General features: G+C 37.7%; 1 protein-coding gene across 1 annotated transcript in view; it reads left to right on the forward strand.

The window, feature by feature from the left end:
- The window catches only part of CNGB3 (cyclic nucleotide gated channel subunit beta 3), a gene marked incomplete at its 5' end in the record, with an annotated part of 167,854 nt that overhangs the window by 91,892 nt on the left and 49,093 nt on the right, over nucleotides 1-26,869 (forward strand). Inside the window, 5 exons of the mRNA XM_084771690.1 lie at nucleotides 3,080-3,144; nucleotides 3,840-3,962; nucleotides 14,140-14,281; nucleotides 19,286-19,445; nucleotides 22,034-22,131. Coding sequence (XP_084627816.1) covers nucleotides 3,080-3,144; nucleotides 3,840-3,962; nucleotides 14,140-14,281; nucleotides 19,286-19,445; nucleotides 22,034-22,131 — 588 coding nt within the window. The remainder of the gene's footprint in view (nucleotides 1-3,079; nucleotides 3,145-3,839; nucleotides 3,963-14,139; nucleotides 14,282-19,285; nucleotides 19,446-22,033; nucleotides 22,132-26,869) is intronic.

Consider the following 26,869-nt stretch of genomic DNA (forward strand, 5'->3'; position numbering starts at 1 on the left):
AATGTTCTATTTGTAGGTTTCTAGGACCCTCTGGATCCTTCTATTTCCCCATTCTCCCATGCTTCTCTTGCCTAAAGTCCCAATAGGATGTCCTCCCCTCTGTCCCACTTTCCTGGTAAGTGAAGACTTTCATGGGACATGCCCCTTGGGCTAATGTTCAGATATAAGTGAGTATACACCATTTGACTCTTTCTGCTTCTGGGTTAACTCACTCATTATGATCACTTCTAATTCAATCCATTTGTCCACAAATTTTGGGAATTCCTTATTTTTAATAGCAGAGTAGTATTCCATAGTGTAAATGTACCACAGTTTCTTTATCCATTTTTCAACTGAGGGACACTTAGGCTGTTTCCATGGTCTGGTTATTATGAATAACATGGTTGAGCATATGTCCCTGTTGTGTGCTGGAACATCTTCTGGGTATATTCCAAGGAGTGGAATAGCTGGGTCTTGAGGAAGCCCTACTACCATTTTTCTGAGAAAGCCAGATAGATTTCCAAAGACTACAAATATTTTTTAAATTAATTAAATGGATTGCCTGAGATAAGTAAAGAAAATTAAGATGAACAGAGGTAAGAAGAAGGAGAAAATTCTGAAGTTATATATTTAATATTGAATTTGAAATATATATATTACTTGTTCAAAAATATTTAATACATATTTCATAAACTCAGCTGGGTTGGGTAACTGAGTGAATTTTTGCATATATCTTTAAGAATAGCAATAGTAAAGCTATGGACTGCTCTTGCAGAAGATCCACTTACTATTCCCAGCATCCATATGCCACCCAACAATGGTCTGTAACTTCATTTCCTGGTGGTATGGTGCCCTTTTCTGGCATCTGTGAGCATCATATGAAATACATACATGCAAATACACACATATTTTTTTCATATTTTTTAAAATAACAAAAATAAATAAATCTCAAATTTTCTACAAGAATACCAATGATAAACTTGTACTTCAAAAGATAACCCCCTTAAAAGAAACTCAAAAGATTTTATGAATTTTAATTGCTTATCTTTTTCGCATCCTGGAAAAACAAGTTGATTATCTTTCTAGCATAAGCCAGCAACAGTGATGGATCCTACAATAGCAGCAGGTCCTATGGCTAACTGAGAACACACACTATGCTAAGCCTTTGCTTCCTTTATCTATTTTATTCATCCCAACATTTCATGTTCTCAGTGAAGAAGATGAGACCCAGCTTCACGGGAAAGCCTGTCCTTCCGTACTGATAATGTAGGCATGACTTATCTTATTGCAGACTATTTGCTATAATATTGGCAAATAGGTCACAGGCACAAAAAGCTTTTTCCTATGCTTATGATTTTATTCTAAATTAAAAGAGTCTTGACCCTGTAGTCCCACATACCCAAGAAAACTCTTGAGGCTGTTGATGTGATCTGGGAATATGAGCATAAATTGAGGCAGAGCACAATGTTTCAAGCAGTCTAGCATCTGGCCACCATGCCATAAAACTTAGAATCTTACAGAAAAGTTTCAGGAGGCACATGTTCAAAAATAACCAATTTATAAAAAGACTCAGATTCTTGTGGATTTTGAAGTTCACATGGATTTTTAATAAAAGCTTATGAAATGCTCACTTTTATACCCCATCTCCAAATCCATGTTAGAGAGCGGTCTACAGCCAGAATTTTAATGTAGGATATTATGTAAGTCAACACTGATTTTTTTCCTAGCTGTATAGTCCTATCTTTCAGTTATTTATAAAGGTGTTATTTGAATAGAAAATTCTCTAGGGTAAATATTATCATGCACCTGTCTCCAGGTTATAAAAGTAAAAATATGCTATGAACACAAATTTTCTCTATGAATACATTAGTTTTAAAACATCATCCTTTGAGCAAACTTCTAGTAAGAGCCCAATAAATAAGCAAGTTACCAAAAGTTGCAATTAACACAGTCTAAGCTTTTCAGAAATATTTTTAGGAATTCAAGGGGAAATAATGTGTTTGTATTTCTACCTTAAGAGTTATTATTATTACATATATTATTTTTTCAATCCAAAGGTAAAGCAGTCACATGTAAATTGGGTGATATTTGGTAAATAATCTCTGAGGACTCCTGTCTATAAGACTGTGCCTTCCCAAGCACATTCCGCATGTCAATGCACACCTTCATACACTCTTCTCAGGGGCTACTTTGTATTATAGCATTTTGTAGATAAGGAGCCAAGGTAGGAAGAAGGAGATGTTTTTTCCAGAGCCACACCAGCAATAGAGCTGGCATTTGGCTCTGAGATTCATGGCGGTTCCACTGTCTTATTCCATGCCCCACTTCCTATAGAAGTGGAGGAGGGGGGAGAAGTTGAGATAAGGATACCCTAAGGAAGTGAGAGCTGACACATGACTACAGATGAAAGGGAACACACACTATCTGTCATTCTGGTCCTGAGTTACCTCACTCAGTATTTTTTTTTCTAATTCCATTCACTTACCTGAAAATGTTATTATTTCAATTTTCCTTACAGCTGAGTAAATGTTCCTTTGTATGTATCTACCACATATAAGAAAGAACCTTAAGGGAAACAGCAACTCTGTTTGGATTAGATCATATGAAGCCATTGAACCTTCAGAGAACATGGAACATAAGCCTCTGAAAATGCTTAGTGGACATTTAGATTTTGAAAAAATACAGGTTTACTATCTCTTCCTTAAAAATAAAGTTGCTGTTAACAACAACATATTTTCTTCTTTCACTTAAGGCTTGGGAGTATGATTTTAAACATTGCAAAATAGAACTGTATTATATACATTAGAAAGAAACCCATTATTGGTTTTCAACATTCATTACAAATAGAACTGTATTCAAAGGATAGGAAGAAAATAGAGCAATAAACTATAGATTTGATGCCACCTAGAGAAATATCATCGAGAGAAAACAACCACTATATATAACGTGGGTTTTTAAAGACATGAATAAAATAATTTCCAATAAATAAAATCTGTTATATAGTTTATCTAAACAAACATAACTAACTTACTTTTCCATTTCTGTTTTTGTTTGTTTGTTTGTTTTACTTTTGCATTTCTTTTGTTTATTTCCTATGCAGTACACTTCATTCTTTGAGTTTAATCATCACCTGGAGTCTATAATGGACAAAGCATATGTCTACAGGTGAGTTTCATTGGTAAATTTGGAGGAAACGGAGAAAGTGATGGCAGAACATTCTAGAGGGCACTGATGACAGTGATGATCCTGCTCAAAACCATGGGCCGTTTTTTATTTTGCTATTTAAAATAAGTGCAAGTTCTAAAGCAACCTGGGCTCTTTCAAGTCTGATTAAAATAGGGAAGTCATAGTAAGAAAGATGCCCTCTCATGTTATAGCCTAAACAGTAAGAGATGAGCACACTTGCAAGTCAGCTCTCCATCCCTCATGACAATTTATGCCTCGTCTAAATTTCACTCACTTGCCATTCTGAACCTCCCGAGCACAGAAACCTTCAGTCACAGTTCATCACGGCATGAAGCCCTGTGAGCCTTTCAGATATCCAGGTAAATCAGTGTGGCGTATTTTACGGGATTCAAAATGAAGAAGTGACCCTTGAGGCATGTCTTTCACAGAGTTGACTCACACCATCTGTGCAAAGAAATGAAGACTTTTTTTTTACACTCTGTCAAGCCCATTCAAGACTCTGCAGTCAGACAACATGTGATGTCACCTTCGCTTTCTACTGCACAAATAAGAGCTGACACTTGGCAAATCTATAGCAAGAGGCCCCATTGGAGACATAGGGGAAAAGAAAATGTTGAAATCAGCTGCATCCCCGACACAATGTCAACCCTTCCTCTGTGTTTACTGTCTGACAGAGTCATGCGGACAACTGGCTACTTGCTGTTTCTTCTGCACCTTAATGCTTGTGTTTACTATTGGGCTTCAGACTACGAAGGAATTGGCACAACTAAATGGGTCTATGATGGTGAAGGAAACAAGTGAGTTCTAACTTTGAAAGAGACTATTATTTGTTCTTAATTTTCAGTTTGGGTATAAGAATTTTCATAAGCCAGCATTTTTCTAAGTTTTTATAAGCATATGTTAATTGTGCATAATAGTGAGTTTCATTGTGGTATCTCTTCACAAGGGTATATTATGCATTTTAACCGTGTTCAAACCTCTCGGTACCCTTGCTTATCATCTTCCTGCTCCCATTGATCCCCTTCCTCTTCCCAATTGTTTTCTACTTTCAGGTCACGTGTGTGTGTGTGTGTGTGTGTGTGTGTGTGTGTGTGTGTGTGTGTGTGTGTGCATGTGTGTGTGTGCATGTGTGTGTGTGTGCATGTGTGTGTGTGGTGTGTGCTATTTACAGGAACATGAATAAGAGGTTATGGACAAATAAGCAGCTTACCAGTACCTATATCACTAAAGGCATCTGTTAGTCACTGCTCAGCCATAGTTAGTGTGCTTTTAAATGAAAAAGTATAAGATAGAATAGAAACTGCCAGAGAATATCTGATATAGATCAGGTGTGTGTGTGTGAGAGAGAGAGAGAGAGAGAGAGAGAGAGAGAGAGAGAGAGAGAGAGAGAGAGAGACTGTGACTGGCTGTGTCTGTGGCTAAGACTGTGGCTGTGGCTGTGACTGTGGCTGTGGCTGTGATTGTGAATGTGTCTATTGTGTGTCTGTGTGTGTGTCTGTGTCTATGTCTGTGACTATGACTGTGACTGTGACTGTGTCTGTGTATGTCTGTCTCTGTGTGTGTGTGTGTGTGTGTGTGTGTGTGTGTGTGTGTGTCTGTATGTCTGTCTCTGTGTGTGTCTGTATCTGTGTGTGTGTCTGTGACTGTGACTGTGACTGTGAATGTGACTGTGTCTGTGTCTGTATGTCTGTCTGTGCGTGTGTCTGTATCTGTGTCTATGTCTGTGTCTGTGGCTATGACTGTGTCTGTGTCTGTGACTGTGGCTATGTCTATGTCTGTGACTGCATCTGTGATTGTGACTGTGTCTGTGTCTGTCTGTCTGTGTGTCTGTGTGTGTGTGTCTGTGTGTGTGTCTGTCTGTCTGTCTACGTCTGTGACTGTGACTGTGTGGCTGTGGCTGAGGCTGTGACTGTTTGTGTGTGTGTCTGTGTCTGTGACTGTGACTTGATTGTGATGTGACTGTTTCGTGGTCTGTCTGTGTTTGTCTCTATGTCTGTCTTTGTGTCTACCTGTGTCTGTGTCTGTGTCTGTGACTGTGACTATGTCTGTGACTGTGACTGTGACTGTGTCTGTGTCTGTGTCTGCCTGTGTCTCTCTGTGTCTGTGTCTATGTCTGCCTGTGTCTGTCTCTGTGTCTGTGACTGTGTGCACGTAGCATAGGTTGACCTGGAAAATCTGATTCTTACTCTGAGTCATAATCAAAAAAAGTTTGGAAGCTCCTGTTTTAGAGAACTGAGCAATAAGGTAACTTAATAACTACAATGATAACTGTTAGTAATGATTAATGTTAATCATTTAGGGGCAGGTGCAGTAGCTAATTAGTTGATCACTGAAGGATTTTATGGATTTATGAGTCAGCTATAACCATTACCTAGACTAAATAGAGAATAACAAGACTCATAAATAAAATTTGACAATTAAGCTTTGAGAGTCTCATGAATAAAATAGATGACTTGACATTTTTAACGCAAAGGAATCAGGGTTCAGTCATAACAACTGGGTTGTTTAATAGCCATTTTCCTTTCAGTCGATACAAGGGCCTGATATAACGTGGGCTACACTAACCTTCTGTTCTAATGAAATGACACCAGACACATGAGAAGGCAGTGTATTCTCTAGGAAAAGGTAAGCCTCAGAGTTCTTCTGAGGGCAATACAGATAAACCTTGGGATGGAGGGCAAAGAGAGTGAAAATATCTCACAAATTAGACACCATCCAAAACAAGTCAGCCATATGTAGAGGATTATCTTTTTTTTTTTTTACTTTTAACCAGAACTGGTGTTCTAAATATTTTTATATCACAATATAATTACATCATTGCTCCTTTCTCTTTCCTCTGTCCAATCCATCCCATATATGCCTCCTTGCTCTCTTCCAAATCATGGCCTCTTTTTTCATTAATTGTTAGACTGATTTTTTAAATCTTATACTCAAAGGGATCACTAATTGTCAAACACACACACACACACACACACACAGAGAGAGAGAGAGAGAGAGAGAGAGAGAGAGAGAGAGACAGAGAGAGAGAGAGAGAGAGAGAGAGAGAGAGTAAATGTGGCCCTAGAAAGCTTAAAATCAATATGCATTGATTTATGTATTTACCTTGGTATGATTAATTTTATGGAGAATTAAGAGGCCAACTATATTAGGTACATGTCTCCACAGTGGCTAGCGGCGAAAGATTGGTGATGCAAGTGTCAAGATGAGACATATGTGGTCATCTGTCAGACTTTTAATTTCTCTGAAAAGTATCTGAATAAGACAACTTAATGGAAAAAGGGGGTTGTTTCCCTCATAGTTTCGGAGGTTTCATTGCATAGTAAGTAGGCTCCATTCCAGTAAGCCTGAGAGGAGACAGAACAACCTAAGAATGGGAAGTATTTAGGGCAGGGAATTTCACTTTGTGGGATCCATGAAGCAGAAAGAGAGCACACTTGCCTATACTAATGGGCTTTCTCCTCCCAACCCTCCCCCCTTTTTTAGAGACGTGGGGTTTCTTTGTGTAGTCTTGGCTGTCCTGGACTCACTTTGTAGACCAGGCTGGCCTCGAACTCACAGAGATCTGCCTCTGCCTCCTTGAGTGCTGGGATTACAGGCTTGAGCCACTGTGCCTGGCTGGACTTTCTCCTTTATCTTCCTTTATTCGTTCCAGGCTTCAGTTCATGGGATGGTGCCATGATCATTCAGGAAAGATCCTCAGCTTCTTTAATTCTCTCTGAAAATGCTACCCCAAGAGGTTTGATTAGTCTTCTAGATAGTTCAAAATCCTATAGAGTAGACAATTACAAACCTCCATCAAACTTTTCAGGTTTGTTTGTTTGTTTTGTAAGACATGTTCTCTCTATGTAGCTCCAACTGGCCTGGAACTTGCTATGTAAACTAGGCTGTCCTTGAACTCTTAAGAGATTTGCCTGTCCTTGCCTCCCCGGTTCTGGGATTAAAGGTATGTGCCACCATTCCTAGATTGCATAATAATTTTAAGAAAAGATCAGAAATGATATATATTTCCTGATGATCATACATATCATTATACTTCAGAAATACATACTGCTTTTTAATTACCACTAATTATGCATCTACCATGCCACTTAAAATTGTACACTTTTTTTATTGAAGAGAAATTAAAATACATATCCAGGTGCGGAAAGTGCATAAGAATGTTCAGAGAAACTAGGTTCACAATAATCAGAAACTTCATGTAGCAGAGGTATTTTACCATAGATGTATAGATGTTTTGGAAAGCTGTAGTATATACATACAATAGATATTACTCCGGAATTTGTAAAAAATAAATTACATGGGCACAAATAACTCTCAGAAGAGTGGGGAATAGCTTACACAAAGCATACACATTTTGTAATGTCATTAATATAAAATTGTAGAATAGATGAGTGATCATATTTACAACAGTTTCAAACATAGGCCTAATACATGTACAGTGAAAACTACAGCATGAAAATGAAAACAACTGAAACAGAAACAAATAAATGGAGAGACATCTGGGTTCTTGGATTGAATGAGTGACTACTGTTCAAATGTGACCTACTCAGAACAAACCCTCTCAAATCCTTTTCTTTTTTTTTTCTTTTTTAATTTTGTTTTTATTTATTTATTTATTTTTAAATATTTTTAGTTTTTATGTATACATTTATATTATTTTTTACATTTATATTATTATACATGCATAAAATAAACTACATACAGCAAGAAGAACCACAAAAAAATAGGAATTACATTACTGTTACATTCATAGTGTTTTGGCTATTTGTATTTGGCAACCTTGAAGATAACATCTTTCCTATCTTGGTGAGATGTTGCTATAATGTTATAGAGGGTTTTGGGTTAGTGTTCAGGCAGCAAACTGTCTCTATTCTTTTCACTTTGGAAGCTGATAACCTACACTTCCTGTTTACTCAGGTAATAAAATGTATTCCTTCTCAAGTCTGTGATTGAGTTGAAGACCAGAAAGTTTAGTTTTATAATTAAGCTTAGTCGTTTAGGGGTTAAGATGTTTTTAGGTCTAGATAGATGTTTTCAATTTATAGAGATGAGATACGATACATGTTAATTTACATTCAGAATTTTAGACTCATCAAATCCTTTTCTTATCTTACACCATCCACAAAAGTCAAGTAACTGGATTGGACACACAAATATGAGGATCCAAACTATGAAACTATTAGAAGAAAGCAGTTCAGGATAGCTTTCTTGGACAATAATATGCTTAATATAGCCCCTCAAACACAAAAGCAAAGGCAAATATATCTGTTTCCATCACACTGGATATGTTCTACATTAGAAACAAAAATGGGCTTCTATCACACTAAAAAACTCTTACACTAGAAGCAAAAAAAAAAAAAAAACCCTAAAATTAAAACTAAAATGTACAACCTACCAAGATGAAGAGAATGTTTACAAACCATACATCTGATAATGGGCTAATGTCCAAAATGTGATAAATTTCTACAATATAATAGCACAGGTCTTTAATGGAAAAGGCTTTAAATGGCTTTTCTTGAATGGAGGCATACAGAGAGATGGCTGATAAAACACCAAGGGTGCTCAACACCATTAATCACCAGGAAGTACATATCAAAACTACAATACAGTATCATATTGCCACAGCTACAATGACAATAATTTAAAAAATGGAAAATAGGTATGGGAAACACAGGAAAGGAGGCAGTGTGTATATATATATATATATATATACACATACTGTTGGGGGATTGTAAATTAGTATAGAAAACAGAATATAGGCATTTTGAATATTTTTAAAAATGTCACTTTAATATGGGCATTCTAGTGAGTAAGATGCTACCTCATATTGGTTTGATGTGCACTTTCCTGATTATGAGTGACATTGAGGTTCTTAGTTATACTTTTTCATTATATGTACATCATTCAATAAATATTTGTTTAGATTATTTATTCAATTTTTAGTCAGATTGTTTCTTGTGTCCCTTATAAGTTTACAGAAGCATAATTCCTATTTTCACATTTCCTCTAAGATCAACATTAAATTCTGTCTTATTGTTTTAACTGGGAACTGTGTTTTTTCATGCATTAAAACCTTACTGAGAGCCTATGTATTAAATCAGCCAGATGGAATCTCCTTGAAAAGATTTATCTGCCTGGAGTGTAGATATTAGAGATGGACACCCTTGACTAATTAAGCTAATCCTAGAAAATCAATATGATGCCATCTAATTAAATTACAAATCTTACCTTTGGTTGGGCTTGTCTGGGTGTGTAAGACATGTCTAAGAAAAGAATCCAAAAATAAACCACAAAGCATTAGGGCAGAAATTTTCCAATTAACGCGGAATACTGTTTAATACTTTAAAAGTTCAAGGCTAACCCGTGAGACTTGAAAAATCAATGCCAACATTTCATATTTCACTGTCACTTTAACATCTATAAATGAGAAGGTGAAAGTAATACTGCGTGTGTTCCTATTAGCACCAAAGCGATGTGTAATAAAACTGACCACATAGGAAGAACATCTAGTCCCTGCCCACTTTGGGGGAGTTTGATGAGTTCCCTTAGTTTAAAGAAACAGAGGCTGAGAACCTGTGAGCAAAATAAATTAGGCAAGAGGATGCTTAAAACTGGGACTTGAAAAGTTGGCAGGCAACCCGTAAACTCACATGTGTGCTTTGTCCCTTTGACACCAAGTCCACTATTAGTAAGTCATAGCATTCTGGACATTCACTCGGTGGTATTTTTTATTATCCTGGCACAGTGGATCTAAACTCCCCCAAAAACATTAGTGCGATTTTTGTTACTGGTTTTGTTGTGGTGGTTAGCCCACAGTTAATCCACCAGGTTGAAAACAGCCCATAACCTATGAGCCCTGCTTAGTAGATTTTGGGGGCTCCCAGAGATTGAAGTAACAAGCGGAGAACCTGTATGGGTCTGCGCTAGGTCTTGGGCGTATATCTTGTAGTTGTGTAGGTTGGTGTCCTTGTGGTACTCCTAACAGTGGCAGTGAGGGTTGTCTCTGACTCTTTTGTCTACTCTTGCGACCCTGTTCCTCCTACTGGTTTGCTTCCTCCAGCCTGGATATGAGGGTGTGTGCCTAGTTTTTTTGTAACTTGTCATGCCATGTTCAGTTGATATCCTTGTTCTTTTCTGAAGGGAAACTGAGGAGATTCGGATCTGGAAAAAAAGGGGAGGTGATTGATGGAGGATCTACGAGGAGTGGCAGGAGGGGAAACTGTGGTTGGGGTGTAATATAAAAAAAAAGTTTTTCAATCCTGTATTCTTTAAGATGTACTGAATTTGAAAATGATTTGCTTACAGATTTTATTTCATTTGAGTACTAACTTCAACACTAGCTTGTTTCATTCTTTATAAAACTCCACTTCATAGTATTTGAAAATGATTACCCCTGTTCAAAGACTAATACAGTTGTAAAGTTCTAAAGTGTTCTTGCTCTGTGCGACACACTAGAACAAGAAATAAAACCTACTTTTAATTTATTATTAATTATTATTAGAAGGCATGCATGAACACATACGGAGGTCAGAGCCCAACTTTCTGAAGTCATTTCTCACCTTCTGCCTTTACATAAGATCCAAGGACTGAACTCAGCTTGTCAGACCTGGGAAATGACTTTTCCCACTGATCAATCTCCTGAGCCTCCATCCCCGCAAAGTGCTTTAGTTTAATATTTTAATTGGCTTACCATATTGGGGGTGGTTTTCCTTCCTCTCTCCTCTTCCCTTTTTCTCTGTCCCCTCTTCCTCATTTGTCCCCAATATTACTCTCCCACTTAAATGTCTCATATGCTCATAGTCTTCCCCAACGCTCTCCTTTAAGATTAATTTTCTGCTTCTGGGTTAACTCACTCATTATGATCATTTCTAGCTCAATCCATTTATCCACAAATTTCGGGAATTCCTTGTTTTTAATAGCTGAATAGTATTCCATAGTGTATATGTACCACAGTTTCTTTATCCATTCTTCTATTGAGGGACACTTAGGCTGTTTCCATGTTCTGGCATACTCTGGTGCCTCACCTTTGACCATGTCCCCTGGACGGGGAGACCTGGTGGCAATCAGAGGAAGGACAGCAGGTTACCAAGAAGAGACTTGATACCCTATGATCATATAGAGGGGGAGGTAATCCCCCTCAGGAACAGTCATAGGGGAGGGGAATAAGGGGAAATTGGGAGGGAGGGAAGAATGGGAGGATACAAGGGATGGGATAACCATTGAGATGTAACAAGAATAAATTAATAAAGGAGGAAAAAAAAGAGATGTAACAAGAATAAATTAATAAAAAATTTTAAAAAAAGATTAATTTTCATCTCATGGATTCCTTTCTAGTACCCTGGGATTTACCAATACTTCCTCCACCAAATGCACGTATTAAACACTTAGAAGCTAGGATCTGCATGAGAGAGAACATACAGGATTTGTCTTTCTGAGTTTTTGTTACCTCTTTATTTAACGTTTTCCAGTTCCACTCATTTTCTCAGAACAATTCCATAGTTCATTTTTCTTTGTGGCTAAATAAAATTTAACTGGATGTTATACATTTCCATTATCCATTCATCTACTAATAGAATTCCATACTTATTCTATTTCTTGTCTGTTGTGAATACTGGCGCAGTGAACATGGATATACAAGTGCCAAGTGTCTCTGTAGAAGGACACAGCGTCCTTGGGGAATATACTCAGGAGTAGTACACCTGGGTCACTTATTACTTCTATTTTTAAAATAAAAACTCAACAAAGGCAGAATTCTGTAAAAAGTTTAATCTACCATGAACATCAGAAAGAAAAACTGGGACCCACTATTTTAACTGCTTTCTTGAGAATTCTACACACTACACTGTGATCATTACTCACCTGTCACTCATCTCTCTAACTGCTGACCTCCCTACAATGCCCAAATTAATACGTTTAAAAATGGACTCCAATTTGTGTCATCTGTACATACCGGCATGTGGGACTATCCACTGACCCATGGTCTGCCTATGAAGACCCACGCCCTTAAGCAAAAGTGACTCTCCCTGAGAAGCCATCAACTGTCCACAGCTCCTGAATCAGGAGTCGGTCTAATGAATGCCTTCACACTCCTTGCTGGAATGTTAACTGGCTTGGTCTTGTGCAGGTGTTGTGAAGGCAACCACAGATGCTGAGGCCTCCAGAGCTCAGAAGTCCCGCCACGTCCAGAGACACTGTTCACTCTAGTCCTCTAGCCTCTGGGTCTGACAGTTCTTTTCCCTTACACATGCAGGAAGTTATTTTTTAAGATACAGTAAGAATATCTGACCAGGCTGTGTTATCAGAGCTAAGTAGGGTTTTGATGTTCTTTTAGTTTGGTGGTGGTGGTGGTTGTTTTGGGGTTTGTGTTTTGGTTTTGGGTTTTTGTTTGTTTGTTTGTTTGTTTATTTGTTTGTCTTGATGTTCTTCAGTTCTGAAGTTATAGATAAATTATCTATTCCATCCAAGAGTGTTTTCCTTACTAAAAAAAGAGTTCTTGCTTCTTTTCTTTTCACATTTGCATATTCATTAATATGATAAGAATAAATAGACTAGATAGTGAACATTTTTTTATTTTTTTTATTTTATGTGTGTGGTTTTTTTTTGGAGGAATGTTCGATTTTTTTCTTTTCTTTCTTTTCTTTCTTTTTTTTTTGATAGTGAATCAATTTATGTGTTCTATTTTTCATTTGTGAAAACAATTGGATCTAAATTATAAAGAGTTATTGCAAAAACATTCTCCACCTATTGCTAGTTTATTAAGTAACTCTTTTCCTCCACTTATTTGTTTGAGTGGGCTGAGCATAGAGCAATGTGCATGTGGAGTTCTCCTTTTCCCATATGGATTTCCAGTGACTAAGCCCAGGTTCTCAGGCTTGTTAACAAGTATCTTTACCTGCTGAGCCATCTCATCAGCCCTGGCTTGGCAGTTTAAAGATAGCCTCAAATTCCTTGCTATTCTTCTCATTGAGAGATGGAGTCCAACATATCTTCCAATTTATTTAAGCGAGTTCTAGGGATTTGCTTGACAAATATAGCAAGACAATAAATTAAGATGTTATGGAATTTCTGGATTATAAAGTCCTTTTACATCTTGGGCTATGAGCAATCTAGAAGAAGCAGCTGCTATTAAGAAATCCATTAGCAAATCTATTATGGTTTGATTTTATGCTGTGTGTGTGTGTGTGTGTGTGTGTGTGTGTGTGTGTGTGTGTGTGTGTGTTGTGTGTGTGTGTGTGTATTTTGTGCTTTTTTTGTTTTGTTTTGTTTTGTGTGTTGTGTTTTCTCTGTCTTTTGCTTTGTTTTATTCTGGTTTGCTTGTTTGTCTGTTAGTTTCTAAAAAGACAGCAAGAGAAGATGTGCGCTTGGGTGGGTGGGGAAGCGGGGAAGATATTTGAGAAAATGAGAGGAAAATGTGTGGGAAAAGTTATTTTCAGTATTAGAAAAGGTCCATGTGCCTTGAGGCAGGCAGAATTCGAGGAAACCCAATCTAGCCACATTAAGAATATAAGCAGAAAAGTATCCTGCCATCCCCAACCAGATAACACAGGCTTAGACACTTAAGGGAGGAAGATACCCCAGGCATCCCAAGAAGAGACTATGAGAACACAGAAGCCCAGTCAACAGTAAGACTCAAGGAACAAAGCAGCTGACCTAAAACACAGCTTCCCAGATGTCTCCAACCATCCAAGCTCATCCATCTGAAAACTCATTCATTGTGGAGCATAGCACATCTGTGCTGAGTTTTGTATAAATCATTCACCCAGAAATAGAAGCTTGATAAGATTCAGTACCAAATTTTGGAAGTTCCTAGTAAACACCCTCCTTGGGTGTAAATGCTTAGCCATTTCCTAGTGTTTGCTAAGAACTTCACAGTGGCCCACACAGAGCTTGTCAGTTCCTGTGTACATGAACTATGTGTAAGCAAAATTGTGTTACAATGATATGTACAAGGAAATCTGTGTATCTTTTTTACAGGTATCTGAGATGTTATTATTGGGCAGTTCGAACACTAATTACTATTGGGGGCCTTCCAGAGCCACAGACTTCATTTGAAATTGTTTTCCAACTCGTGAATTTTTTTTCTGGAGTTTTTGTGTTTTCCAGCTTAATTGGTCAGGTAAGCTGACAGTGAATCCCTGAGTACAAAATATGTTTTTTTAAATGCTAATAAATATGTATAAGTTTTATGGAGTAACTATTGAAATCTGTTGTTATTTTTCTTCTTCTCTCTTCTCTTCCTTCTTTCACTACCTTTTGCCTATTTAATGGTATGGAGTAGAAGTACTTGCATCAACATTAGACCATTGGCTGGAGGGGGAGAAGGCAGTCTTGCTACATAGTCTAGGCTAGCCTCAAACTCAAATTCCTCTTTCCTTCATTGAAAATTGAATTCAAATTCTAAGTTCTGGAACTACATATACATGCCACCAAACCTAGATTCTTTTTCTTTTCAGCCATTAAATGTTCCCGAAAACCTGCCAGCCAATTTTATTAGGATATAAATGTTTTGAATCTACAGTCAAAACATTATATTCATTATACATAATGGAGTGTAGAGTCTGCTCTGGGTTTTTCCGGGGCATTTATTCTTTCATGGTGTGATGCAAAGTGCGCAATGCCAAGTGGGTCTGTAATGAGCAGAACCAAGGCTGCAGTGAAGCTATACAGTGCAGCATGGGCAAGCCCTACCAGAGAAACCTCAGACTCACTAGATTTCATTTGAGTTAATTTTTGTTCATTATGCATTCAGAAACCTTTTATTGTCTCCATTTTTTTCAGCCCCCACATTCAGTTATGCAACTACAAAATACATATAAGGCTATAATGCATGATTTAAGAACCTGAGTACTATATCACAAAATCAATAAACCCACTAGAAAAATTATTGAGTCTTAACACACAGTAGTATCGATAAAATTCATTCTGTAACAATAAGAACTACTTATCATAATATTTGATAAGGTTCAAAAATTGTCAGAACCCCAATAGTGCATCGATTAATGTAAAGTGTCTGCTAAAGATGGCATATGGTAGAAGAATGCAGACATTCTCTGTTATTCAAAAAGTGGAAGCCTCTCATTACATGGGGCAGATGTGTACGAGGCATTTTCTAGAGTTAGGTGCTATCCAGTTATCATCAATAGGCAGTTCAGTTTATCAGAATCTGTTGTGAAATATGTCAGTGGTACAACATGCAATGTGTTTGAGATGCAAACACAATAACAGGACAAAGGACCTTTAGGTGGTAGAAACAAATGCAAGAATAAAATATTGTAAGAATTCTGAATGGTACATTTGAGTTTTGCCTTCAATGAGACGCAAGCCTAGGGAGGGCATTGAACAAGGGGATTCAAGGTTAACTATGAAATAAACCAAAAAGAGCCAATATATTTAAATGTGGGTTTTATTGTTACTTAGGTGTGTAAGCCTAGCAGATCAAGCATAATTGCTTTTGAAAAGTACTTATAGGTCTTAAAACGTGGGAGCTTGCCAAACCGTAAAAATGAGGATGTTGAACAAAATAAGGAATTACTGGTTAGGGGGTAGGCTATATCTGGATAAACATTAGATTTAGCAAGTGTGAGTAATTACTATCATGTAGAACTGGTAGATAGTGTCTCAAATGTGGGAGACTATATGAGGGCTACACAAAGAATATGGGGCTGGAGAGATGATCCAGTAGTTAAGAGCACTGTCTGTTCCTCCAGGAGTCTGAAATTCAATTCCCAGAACCCATATGGCAGTTCACAATCATCTACAATTTGATTTTATGCCCTCTTCTAGACAGAGCACTCCTATACATAAAAATAAATTTAAAAAAATAGGAATTGTCTCCCCATCCAGGGAACCAAGAAGAGACTTGATACCCTATGAGCATATACAGGGGGAGGTGATCCCCCTCAGTCACAGTCATAGGGGAGGGGAGTAAGGGGAAAATGGGAGGGAGGGAGGAATGGGAGTATAAAGGGATGGGATAACCATTGAGATGTAATATGAATGAATTAATAAAATAAAATTTAAAAAAAAAGAAAAAAATAGGAATTGTGGATTGGCTCATTTGAATTATAAAAGTCACTTCCAGGAGAGTTGATCACTATCAGAAATTGTCTGTAACTAGGAGGAGCAAGCAAGGCTGGAAGTCAGCAAGCATCCAAATGCACACACATAAAAAATTCAGAAAATAGAGAGGTGGTTGATGTCAACGCACAGGAGCATGTCAGCTTCCGCTGAGAGATGACAATGGACTAGATATGGAAGTTGCAAAGACAACTCCATTGAAAACATGGAGTTATTAGAACATTTAGGTATTAGGATACAAACATCCAGAAGTTAAAAACTATGTAAATTTTCATATCAAAGGATGGATAAATTTACTAATGGTTGAAATATAAAACTAGTTAAAGAGATTTTCAATATAAATTTAAATAAAGTAAAACAGCAAAAAATACATTAAGTCATAAGGTATGATAAAATGCATGTGGGATGCATTCACTGATTTCTTATTCTTACAGATAAGACTCTAGTTGAATGATATTAAGAGGTTGAGCGGGATGTAGTGGCACATAGCTTTAATCCTGGAATGTGGGAGGCAGATTGCTGTGAATTTGAGGCCAGTCTGCTCTACATAGTGAGACCCTGTCTCAAACAAGAGAGAAAGATGAAGTGGCATTGCAATTCATACTTTAAATTAACACCATCTTAAAATAGTGTGATGAAATAGACAGTCAAAGTAAAACCTAGTACATAGTGAGCCCTTGGTACATGCAAAGCAATTTTCTTTTTTTTTTTTCTAAAGATTTTATTTTTTAAGGTAAATACATTTATATTATTACACATAAAAATATTTTAAATTACATATAACAAGAAGAACCATGAGACAATCAGGGATTATATGAATGTTACATTCATGGTGTTTTGGCTAATTGTATTTGGCAACATTGTAGAAAACATATTTCCTATCTTGGTGATTCTAAAATTCTGAATGAGAATCAAGCAATTTCCAAAAAAAAAAAACTAGAAAATTATATCTTCTGTAATGTCAGCACTTGGGAAGCAGAATCAAGAGAGAGGAGTCCAAAGCTAGCCCAGTCTGCATAGCAAATTCCAGCTCAGACAGGATTGCATTATTAAAATCTGTCAAAAAATCAATAGAGAAAAATGAAAATGATGTGTGCCTAGCATGAGTGCAATGCTTTCCCTGGATGGCAACCGCTACACATTTGAGAAAATCTGAACTTAGACTTCAGGCCCACTAAACAACAGTATGCATCTTAAAAGATCTTTTGGCAATCCTTGCGCATGTAAAATTCTAGTAAGTATCACACCCTCCCTTTCAGTTGGATTTGAAAAATCTAACCGGAACAAGCAACACCTGAAACTGTGGTTCTGAAGTACAGGAGAAAGATGGAAGCTGGAGATAAAGACTTGTGCCTTAAGCTCTCAGACTGATTCAAAGATGGAGGAAGCAAAATGGAAAACAAAACAAAACAAAATAAAACAAACCTCTGGATCTTTTTAAAAGCATAGCTCAAATACCTTTCACTGTAATAGCTTCCTCAATTTATAGTTTTAGACATAGTTTGTTCCAGATAGAAACAAAACTAAAGGAGCCTGAAACAAAATTGCCATGCATTCAAAATCTAAAAGTATGATCATTATCAGTGACTGTACCTCAAAATTAACCATCAGTTTTTACTCCTGAATACTATTCTCTGATACAACCCATAAAATCTGGCATTTTTTAAAAACTCTGCACCCTTTATAGGCTTCTCGAGACTGGAACTTATTGTGGAATACATATTGTCCTCAATTTCTGTATCAGTGGAAACCAACCCTGCTACAGGATAGTACATTAAATGTTCAGATGAGTCCACTCAAATCCTTGCACCCTCCCCCCCACCCCCCCCCGACCATTCAATAATACTTAACTTTGTCCTTGATTCCCACATAACACCCTTGTTAAATCTCTCCACACAACCTCTGATATGCCATGTGACACAGCCTTTGAAACCTGAATAATATGCTGTTTGTGTCACACGACTATGGAAAGAGATCTGGGAATTGAGGCTGAAGAAGCGTTTCTGGAAAGCCACTGAAGAGTAAGAGTCTCTGAAAGAGGGATGTAAAAGGACTATCTGTGTAGTTCTTAGCAAATACTTTTAAGAAGTAGTAATTCTGTTATGTCTAAAACTATAAATTGAGGAAGCTATTACAGTGAAAGGTATTTGAGCTATAATTTTTAAAAGATCCAGGGGTTTATTTTATTTTGTTTTGTTTTGTTTTGTTTTCCATAAGCAGAAAAGGCTCCACAGCTCCAAGAATGAATGCGCAAAGTATTGGTGTGAAAGTGAGGCCCGACTTTCCTCCTATAATAAACCCACAGTCAAAGCAAATTTACAACCACTTGCTTCTCTCTATGTGAGAGGAAGAACCAAGCAATATATCTTTTTTTGTGCTGAGACCTTAAAGATCAGCTTTTAACCTAGAGTGGGTTTTTATGGCTGAGTTATAAACATCCGAGAACTAACCCTGACAGTTCCTTAAGGATTGTCACAGCGGCAGACAACGCTTCAGTGATTTCAGCACATTTCAACTTCTGCTGAATACTGTGCCTCTAGCATGATAAGATTGGATTTTATCTGTCTAAACAACACAAAAGGAAGAACAGAGGCTGAAATCGCATGATGAGTTGAGCCTATAGAGCCAGCCAGCCTGGCTGATTTGTGAAAGGTACTTTCACAGAAAGACTCAGTCAAAATCGACTAGCCATTCTGAAAGATAATTGCTCCACTCTCATTACACTTCCCTTGCATCTGTGCAGGCATTCTGGTTGCTCTAAAATGTCAGCTAGCATTTTCACAGTAATTTATAAGCAGGTGAAGATTATGTGCTGTCACCTGCAATATGACACCGAAGCCTCACAAAAATCTCACGTGACTGGTCTAATGGGCCTTACTTATTATTGTCTGCGGGATAATCTGATTTCCAGCATTTTATTAGGACCTGATGTCGGTGTGTTAAAACCAAGCAATTGGGGCAATGGACAGGGATATTGTATAAGGACAAGCAATTCAAATGCAATCTCTCTCCTGGGTGTGAATGACCATATTTATGGTTTTAGATGCGTGATGTAATTGGGGCAGCAACAGCCAATCAGAACAGCTTCCACGTCTGCATGGACCATATCATTGCCTACATGAACAAATACTCTATTCCTAAGAATGTGCAGTATCGAGTTCGGACTTGGTTGGAATATACATGGAGCTCTCAAAGAATTCTAGGTAAGCATGACAAACGATGGCTCATCACGCAATAAAAATTACGTAAAATGAAAGAGATCTTTGGATTTGAATACCAGGTGGGAAACAAATGATCTCTCCGGCATTAATTTAATATGAATGAATTTTTCTTAGATGTACAGCCATATTCCAAAGCAAATCTTGGAAGAGAAATGTTAAATTTTATTTGGTACCTACACACACACACACACACACACACACACACACACACACACACACACACATACATTGGGGAAACTTGGTGTAAGAAGCAAGGCAAAAGCAGAGGATCTAACTGCAAAAATTGGCCAAGGGCTCATAATTGGACCTGAGCCCTGAATCTGTTCTCCAAACTCCTGTTCTGTCTGTGACAGCGCCTCTCTCTGGGAGCACAGTGTGCAGAAAAAGCACAAACTCTCAGGCCATTTTCATTGCACAGCATAGTTTGCAATTAGTTCAAAGAGACCATTATTTACTAATATTGTCTGCTCTGCAACAACAGCCCTGGAGCTCAAAAAATAATTTTTACTAAAGCATATAAAGTAAGTTATGGACTAGTTGATAATAAAATCAATTTTTACTTTTTTTCTATAAAAATAAGAATATTATTGAGAAATCAACAAAAAGCTACTTCCTTTAGGTTAAAAAAAAAAAAAAGCAAGAGTCTCAAATGACAATTTTATCTAATAGAAAAGAGTGTCTACTGGTTCTGGTTGAAGGAGTTTCCTTGCCCCATCTGCCACTGGTGAGAAACTACAGTCTCCCAGAATGTTCAGTGCACCGTGCCTCTTCTCTTTAGCATCCACAGCTACTCTTGAGAGCAGTTACAGTGAGAAAGAAACTGCAGAGTGGCTCCTGGCTCAGCTCTGCCTTAGTGGGTAGATGGAGACAAGCAGCCCTCAAAAATAAGAAATAAGAAATTGTGCTTTAAAGACTAATTTTTTCATTCTATGTGTATGTGTGAGGACCTGCATTATTGTTTTTGTTTTTAGTTTTTTGTTTTGCGAGGAGCGGGGGTTCACTGCATGCATGCCTTGTGCCTCCAGAGGTAAAAAAAAAATGATATTAAATCCCCTGCAACTGGAATTACAGATGGTGTGAGCCACCATATTTATGATCTATGATGGGATCAAATTAAGACTATAACATAACAATTTATTTCTTACTTAAGTAGATGTAAGAAAACATCCTAAGTAAAACTGAATATAGCGGCATGTGCATGGAATCCCAGGACTTTGAAGACAGAAGGAAGTGAATCTCTGTGAGTTGAAAGCTAGCTGGTCCACATTGCAAGTTCTAGGCCAGCTGGTGCTATGTAGTGAGGCTCTGTCTCAAAGAACACAAATACATTTTAGGAAAAAAAAATAACTAAGATAATGCAATTCCATGAACCCTGAGCATCTTTGATATTAAGAATGGGCAATTTTGCTTATGAAGTATTTTGTCACTCAGAAGGTCCATCATTTAATTCATACATAGAAAAAAATCATAATGTATTCTGATTCATTATTGAGTTAATGGGCAATGAAATAACACTAGTTTAAACTTATTCATTTAGCACATTTCTTCACTACACTATATTCCCAGCTGAGATGCCCCTAATTGTTCTTCATCCAGGAAGTCAGCTACAGCTTCTCTGATCTTAAATTCTTATGTTCTTCTTCTATCTGCAAAGTAGAAATGAACCCCTGGTTGTAGGATAGTTATAAAGGTCAAATAAGACAACGGACGTGGCACAGCCCCATATGCCCTCAAACACCACAACCACTCCTTCTCACTTGCCATGCTTGGGCTGATGGGGCTGGCAGAAACAAGAACTAGATCCCTTTCCATCCTAGCGTGTTCACTAACCTTTGTCTTGTAGGCATTAAATTTAATATCTTAAAGTTTCAAAAAAAATGTTCTGGAACATTCAATATGCCATTTACAGCTAAAATACTTCTTTGCTCTCATGAGCAAAATAGCACCACTGTGATGTATGGGAAGGCTGAGTGTGGTGGTGGCATTGCCTATAATTCCAGCAGCACTTGGGAAGCTACATCAGGAAAATTTCTGAGTCCAAAGCCAGCCTGGGCTGCAAGACATTGTCTCTCAAAACAAGAGAGGGACACACCTAAAACCCTAGTGCAATGAAAATGGAAGAGGAGGAGGATCACTAGAACCTACTTGGCCACCCAGCATACACGGTGAATTCAAAGATCAGTGAGAGTCTTTATCTCAAAAATCAGAGTGCAGAGTAATGAAGGAAGATTACCAAATACCCACTTCCAGCCTCCACATATGGCACATCCACACACATCAAATAAACACATAGGAATACATGAGTATACACACATGCATGCATACATACACACACACATACACATACACACACACACACACACACACACACACACACACACACACACAAAGCCTTGATGGTAAGTATGTAGACCTAAAATTTATAATAAAGACACTATTTTTAAGACATTTATTTATAAAGCATTTGTATTTTGTTGTCTTTTTTTTTAATTTTTTTTTCTGCTTACTTCTTGGTGAATTGTTTTACTATTTATTCTGCTTTGGGGGTTGATACATTTATTTTTACAAAGATGAGTCCAAGTTGCTTGAGAACCTACCAACAGCAATGCAGTTATCTCTCGCCATTGACACAAACTTCAGCATCATCAACAAAGTAGAGTTGTTCAAAGTAAGTACTTTTTATAACTAATAGAAAGATATAATATCAGCTTCTCCATAAGGTTCTAAGTTTTTACTTTATATGGAATCATGACTTTTTCTTTCTTTCATGTTTTTGTTGTTGTTGTTTGTTTGTTTATGTTTTAGTTTTTGGGGTTTTTTATTTTGGGGGTTTTTTTGTTGACTTTTGTTTGGGGGATTGTTTCTTTTGTTTTGTTTTTATTTTTTTCTTTTCTCTCTATTTTTATTACATTTTACTAATTTACTTGTTTTGTGCATACATGTGGAAGATTTGAAAGAACACACCTGTGCCCAGGTGAAGCAAACAGAGGGAACTTTACAGGAGTCAGTAGGTCTAAGGAGTCAAACTGAGGTCGACAGACTTGGCAGCAGGTGCCGCCACTTGCTGAGCCATCTCACCAGTCCTGCCTTATGTTTAACAAAGTCAAAATAACCTGGACAATTTACAAGAATCAAAAAGATTATGGGTCCCTGCTCAACAGACAACTTGCTCTTTAGAAGCCTCTCTCTTCTAATTAGTGTCAAGGAAGAAGAGTTCTTCAGACAAGTTCTTCAGACTCTCCTTGCATAAATTTAAATTTAATTACACTCCACTGTTCTGTCTCTGCAAACACGAGCATCATCTTCCATTTATGAATGTGCCCTGGCAGGCTAAGATGAATCAAGTTCCCAGATCAGCTCTGCGTTAGCCTACCCATGTACCTATTACCAATATTTTAAGCTTAGCTTTCTTTCTTTAAGGCCAAGTCTTGCAATATAGCAGAGGTCAGCCTAGAAGCTGCAATAATAAAAATAAACCAACTTTAGTATGATCTGAATGATGTTGTTATCACCCAAATTCATGCTGAAATTCAATTCCTGACTTAAAAGATATGGCCTAGGGCTAGTGACTGAGTCGTTAAAGTTCTATCTTCTTACTATATGTCTTTTTCTAGGAAGGCATAAACGTTTATTTACTAGGGACAAAGCAATGATAATAAAATAATTCTGCCCAAGAATACCGTAGTAAACCAGTGAGCATGTAGGATATGAGAAGCATAGGTAAGGAGTTACCTACAGAAGTGCGGGTAACTCACAGGCGTGACAGGAAAGCCCACCCCAGCATCAGTGATGACTCACAAAAGCTGCATCTCTGAAGCTCCTTGCTCAACTTTCAAACAGCTCCTCTTCCCCAGCGACTACTTTCTGCTTACATAACTTTGCACATGGGCCTTGGGAAGCTGCTAGCTTTCTGAGCTTACTGGGTCTCTTAAGTTCTGTAAGCCCCATAAGTTTCATTATCTTCAGATGAGCATCCTTCTCTCTCAAGTGGGGACTGTCTGAATTCAGAGAAAATAGCTACACACCTTCTGAATATGAACAGACAAACAGACTATGATGTGCTAGTTTGGAGTGATCAGACTCCTGCACGGAAATGTCATGTAAACAATTTGATTTCTAAACCTTATGTTCCTCAGAAAGGTCCAAGTTAGAGCAGTAATTTATACCTATCCATCTATATGTTGAGGTATTTTTAGCCATGGTATTACTATGAACAATGAAGTCTAGCAAAGATGGAAAAGAAAATATAATCCATGAAGAAGTACGTACCTTGAAATACATAATTCCTCCCGCTGGACTGAAGATAGAAGAGCAGAGCAGTCTAGTACATTGTTAGGCAGAGTTCCTTCATGTCTTGTGCCTAGCACTGACTGACTCTGCATGCTACAGGAAGCAGGTCCATGTCCAAGGCCTCTTGCCTATGCTCTGATTTTAATTCCCACCAGGATTTTGATAAAGTTATGAAACGTATGATGATATTCATGTTGTCAGATGACACAAAGCAGAAAAGAATAATCTTAATTGTGATTATAAATTTTTAAATTAAACATTTTTAGATAATAAGCAAAGCTAAAATAAGTAGGAAAGTAAAATATTTAAAAGGACTCTAGTTCTCCAAGTATTCTTATACCTAGGATGTTTAATGACTTCAAAGTGTGTAAATCACAGTTATAGAAAAGATTTCCCTGAATTTTTACCTAATCTAGAGTTTTTATTTTTTGATTATATAAACTACATGATGTCTAATATATCACATTATGAATAATAAATTTTAAGAACATTGAATTTGAATGTTTTTCAGGTAATTTTAAGAGCCAAGATTGAGTAGTAGGCCAACTGACAAAGCAGAAATCTGATCAATTACTTCTAGAAGGGAGTTAGGAATGGAGATATCAAACAGGAATTGGTCTATAGGACACAGCACAGTTACGTCACAGAGGATCTGTGAAAATCTCTCTCCCTCCCAATAGTATTTAATCAGCCAACAACCGATATAATTAGGAAGTCTACAGAGGGTATAGTTGATTCTAAGTAACAACTCAGCTAGTGCTTCCCTAAGTAGCACAATTAAGTTCTGGACCTGAATGGGATGGTTGTTGTTGTTGTTGTTGCTGCTGCTGCTGCTGCTGCTGAGATAGCACCTTGGTATGTAACTTTCATGTCTGGAACTCATTATATAGACCAGGCTGGCCTTGAACTCACAGAGATCCATGGGAGTGTTTCTTTTGTTCTTTACGCACTGTTCTTAAAATGAATAGAAATGGTCTCTGCAATGTTGTGGAGAAATTGTATCTGAGATAAAACATGTCAACCTAGAGGGAAGATCATTAAGACGCAAGATGCTCTAAGTGGAGACAAAACACTGCATCTTTCGGGGTCACTGTTTAAGGCCCAGGATGTCCTAAATGGATGTTCCACAATACTCTTCAGGAATTAATTTAAATTGACCAGATGCTCTAGGCCTTATACAAGCAGTAAGGACAGCTAAGAGACAGATCTCTAAGAAGCTGAGAAGCTTTAAAATACTCAGACAAGCTGATCTGCTTAGAAGAGGCAGAGGCCCACAGAACTTTCTGGAAGGCCAATTCTGCGACCTCTGCAACCTCTCCAGATGCCTATAGGCTGGGCCTTGGGCTTCAGGTTTCCAGCTTTCACAAGTTATCACTCCTGCCATGGTGGGCTGTGGTGAAGCAGCCCTCTTTGAGTCATTTCTGCTCCTGTAAATAACTCCCCTCACTCACATTCCTGTAAGAAACCCGAATAAAATTCATTGATTCACTACATTGGACTTTGGTGGTTTCTGAACTGTGGTGGTCTGTCATTAGTTCCCTATTTGGGGTGAGTTGCTATTTATTCATATCTCCCCAAGAACATCCAGAAAAATTGACACAATAGCAATTAATGCCACAGAGTAAGTTATCATATGGCTATATTACAGGAAAGTCCTTCATAATCCTTCAATTCCAACAACACTTCCACCCTACACACTGGATTACCAAATCTTCACATGCTCCTCAAGTGCTGAGATATATGTGGAATGAGGCTATCAAAGGGAAGAATGACATCATTACTTACCCTGGATCTAAACTTAGATTATGTGTCTCCACAAAAGTTCCAATAACTGCCACTTACTCAGCACCTACCACTTGGCACAGTACAGCAACTTCTTCATTCTTTCTCTCAGAAACTCTCTAGATGTGATCTGAATATTACTTCTTTGCTTCAAAAGTTGAAGATCTAACCCCTTGACCTCAGCAAATGGCCACACTCAGAGATAAGGCCTTTACAGAGATGATTAAGCTAAATGGGGGGGGAGGGGCTGTAAGCCAGTGTAACTGCTTTTCTTAACAAGATATAGAAGTTTTGAATATATAGAAAGACACCAGGGAGGAATGAGCAGTATAGAGCATTTGAGGACTCAGAGAAAAAGACAGCCACAGAGAGGGTATAGAAGCTACCAAACCTGCCGACAACATGACCATGAGATATAAGTGTCCAGAACTCTCAAATCAGGATTTTTTTTCTTCTTTAAACCACAATCTTTAATATTTTGTTAGGGCAATGATAGCAAACTAATACACTCTTTTTATTGAAAATATTATTTTCTAGTACAATATATCCTGATTATTCATTTCTCTCCCTCTAGAGCGCTGAGTTCCTACCTACCTACCCTATTATCCAGATGAACTTCCTTTTTGTCTCTCATTAGAACATAACAGGCTTCTAAGAGATAATAACGAAACATGACAAAATAAAATACTATCAGATGAGGCAAAAACATTCATATCAAAGTTCGATGCAGCAACCCAAGAAGAAACAAGTCCCAAGATCTGGCAGTAAAGTCAGAGACCTACCCATTATCATAGTCAGGAGTCTCATAAAAATACCAAGCTAACAGCTATATTACATACACCGAGGACATCATGTAAATAAATGTAGGCCCTGTGTTTGCTGCTTCAGGCTCTGTGAGCTCGTATGCTCATGTGATGTCATTAGTTGATTCGAAGAGCCATGTTTCTTTGTGTCCTTCATCCATAAGTTCTGTACCACACTTGTCTTTGCATATTTTTTCAGGCAGCACAGATTGCAAGTCAAAAGTTTTGTGGCTCGGTTGATATTGGGTTTTCTCTTTCCGTAGCCTGCAAAGCACCTTTCCACACCAGAGACTTAGGGGTGAAGGGTCCAGTTAGACACCATCTCAACTTCTCTGTGTTCAGTGAACTGTTTGGATATTGCCCTTAGAAATGGGGTCCCACTGTCCCTTTTCAGAAAGTAATCCTTTGTCTTAGCATCAGCCTAAGTTGTTAGGGGATTTCCATGTGTCTCCTTGGCCAACAGCTCAATTGAATGCAACCCAGTTCCTTCATTTGAAGCCTTGCCTTACTATACCAGATGACCACTTGAGA

The sequence above is a fragment of the Acomys minous genome, assembly GCF_964271855.1.
Source record: "Acomys minous genome assembly, chromosome: 1".
NCBI lineage: Eukaryota > Metazoa > Chordata > Mammalia > Rodentia > Muridae > Acomys > Acomys minous.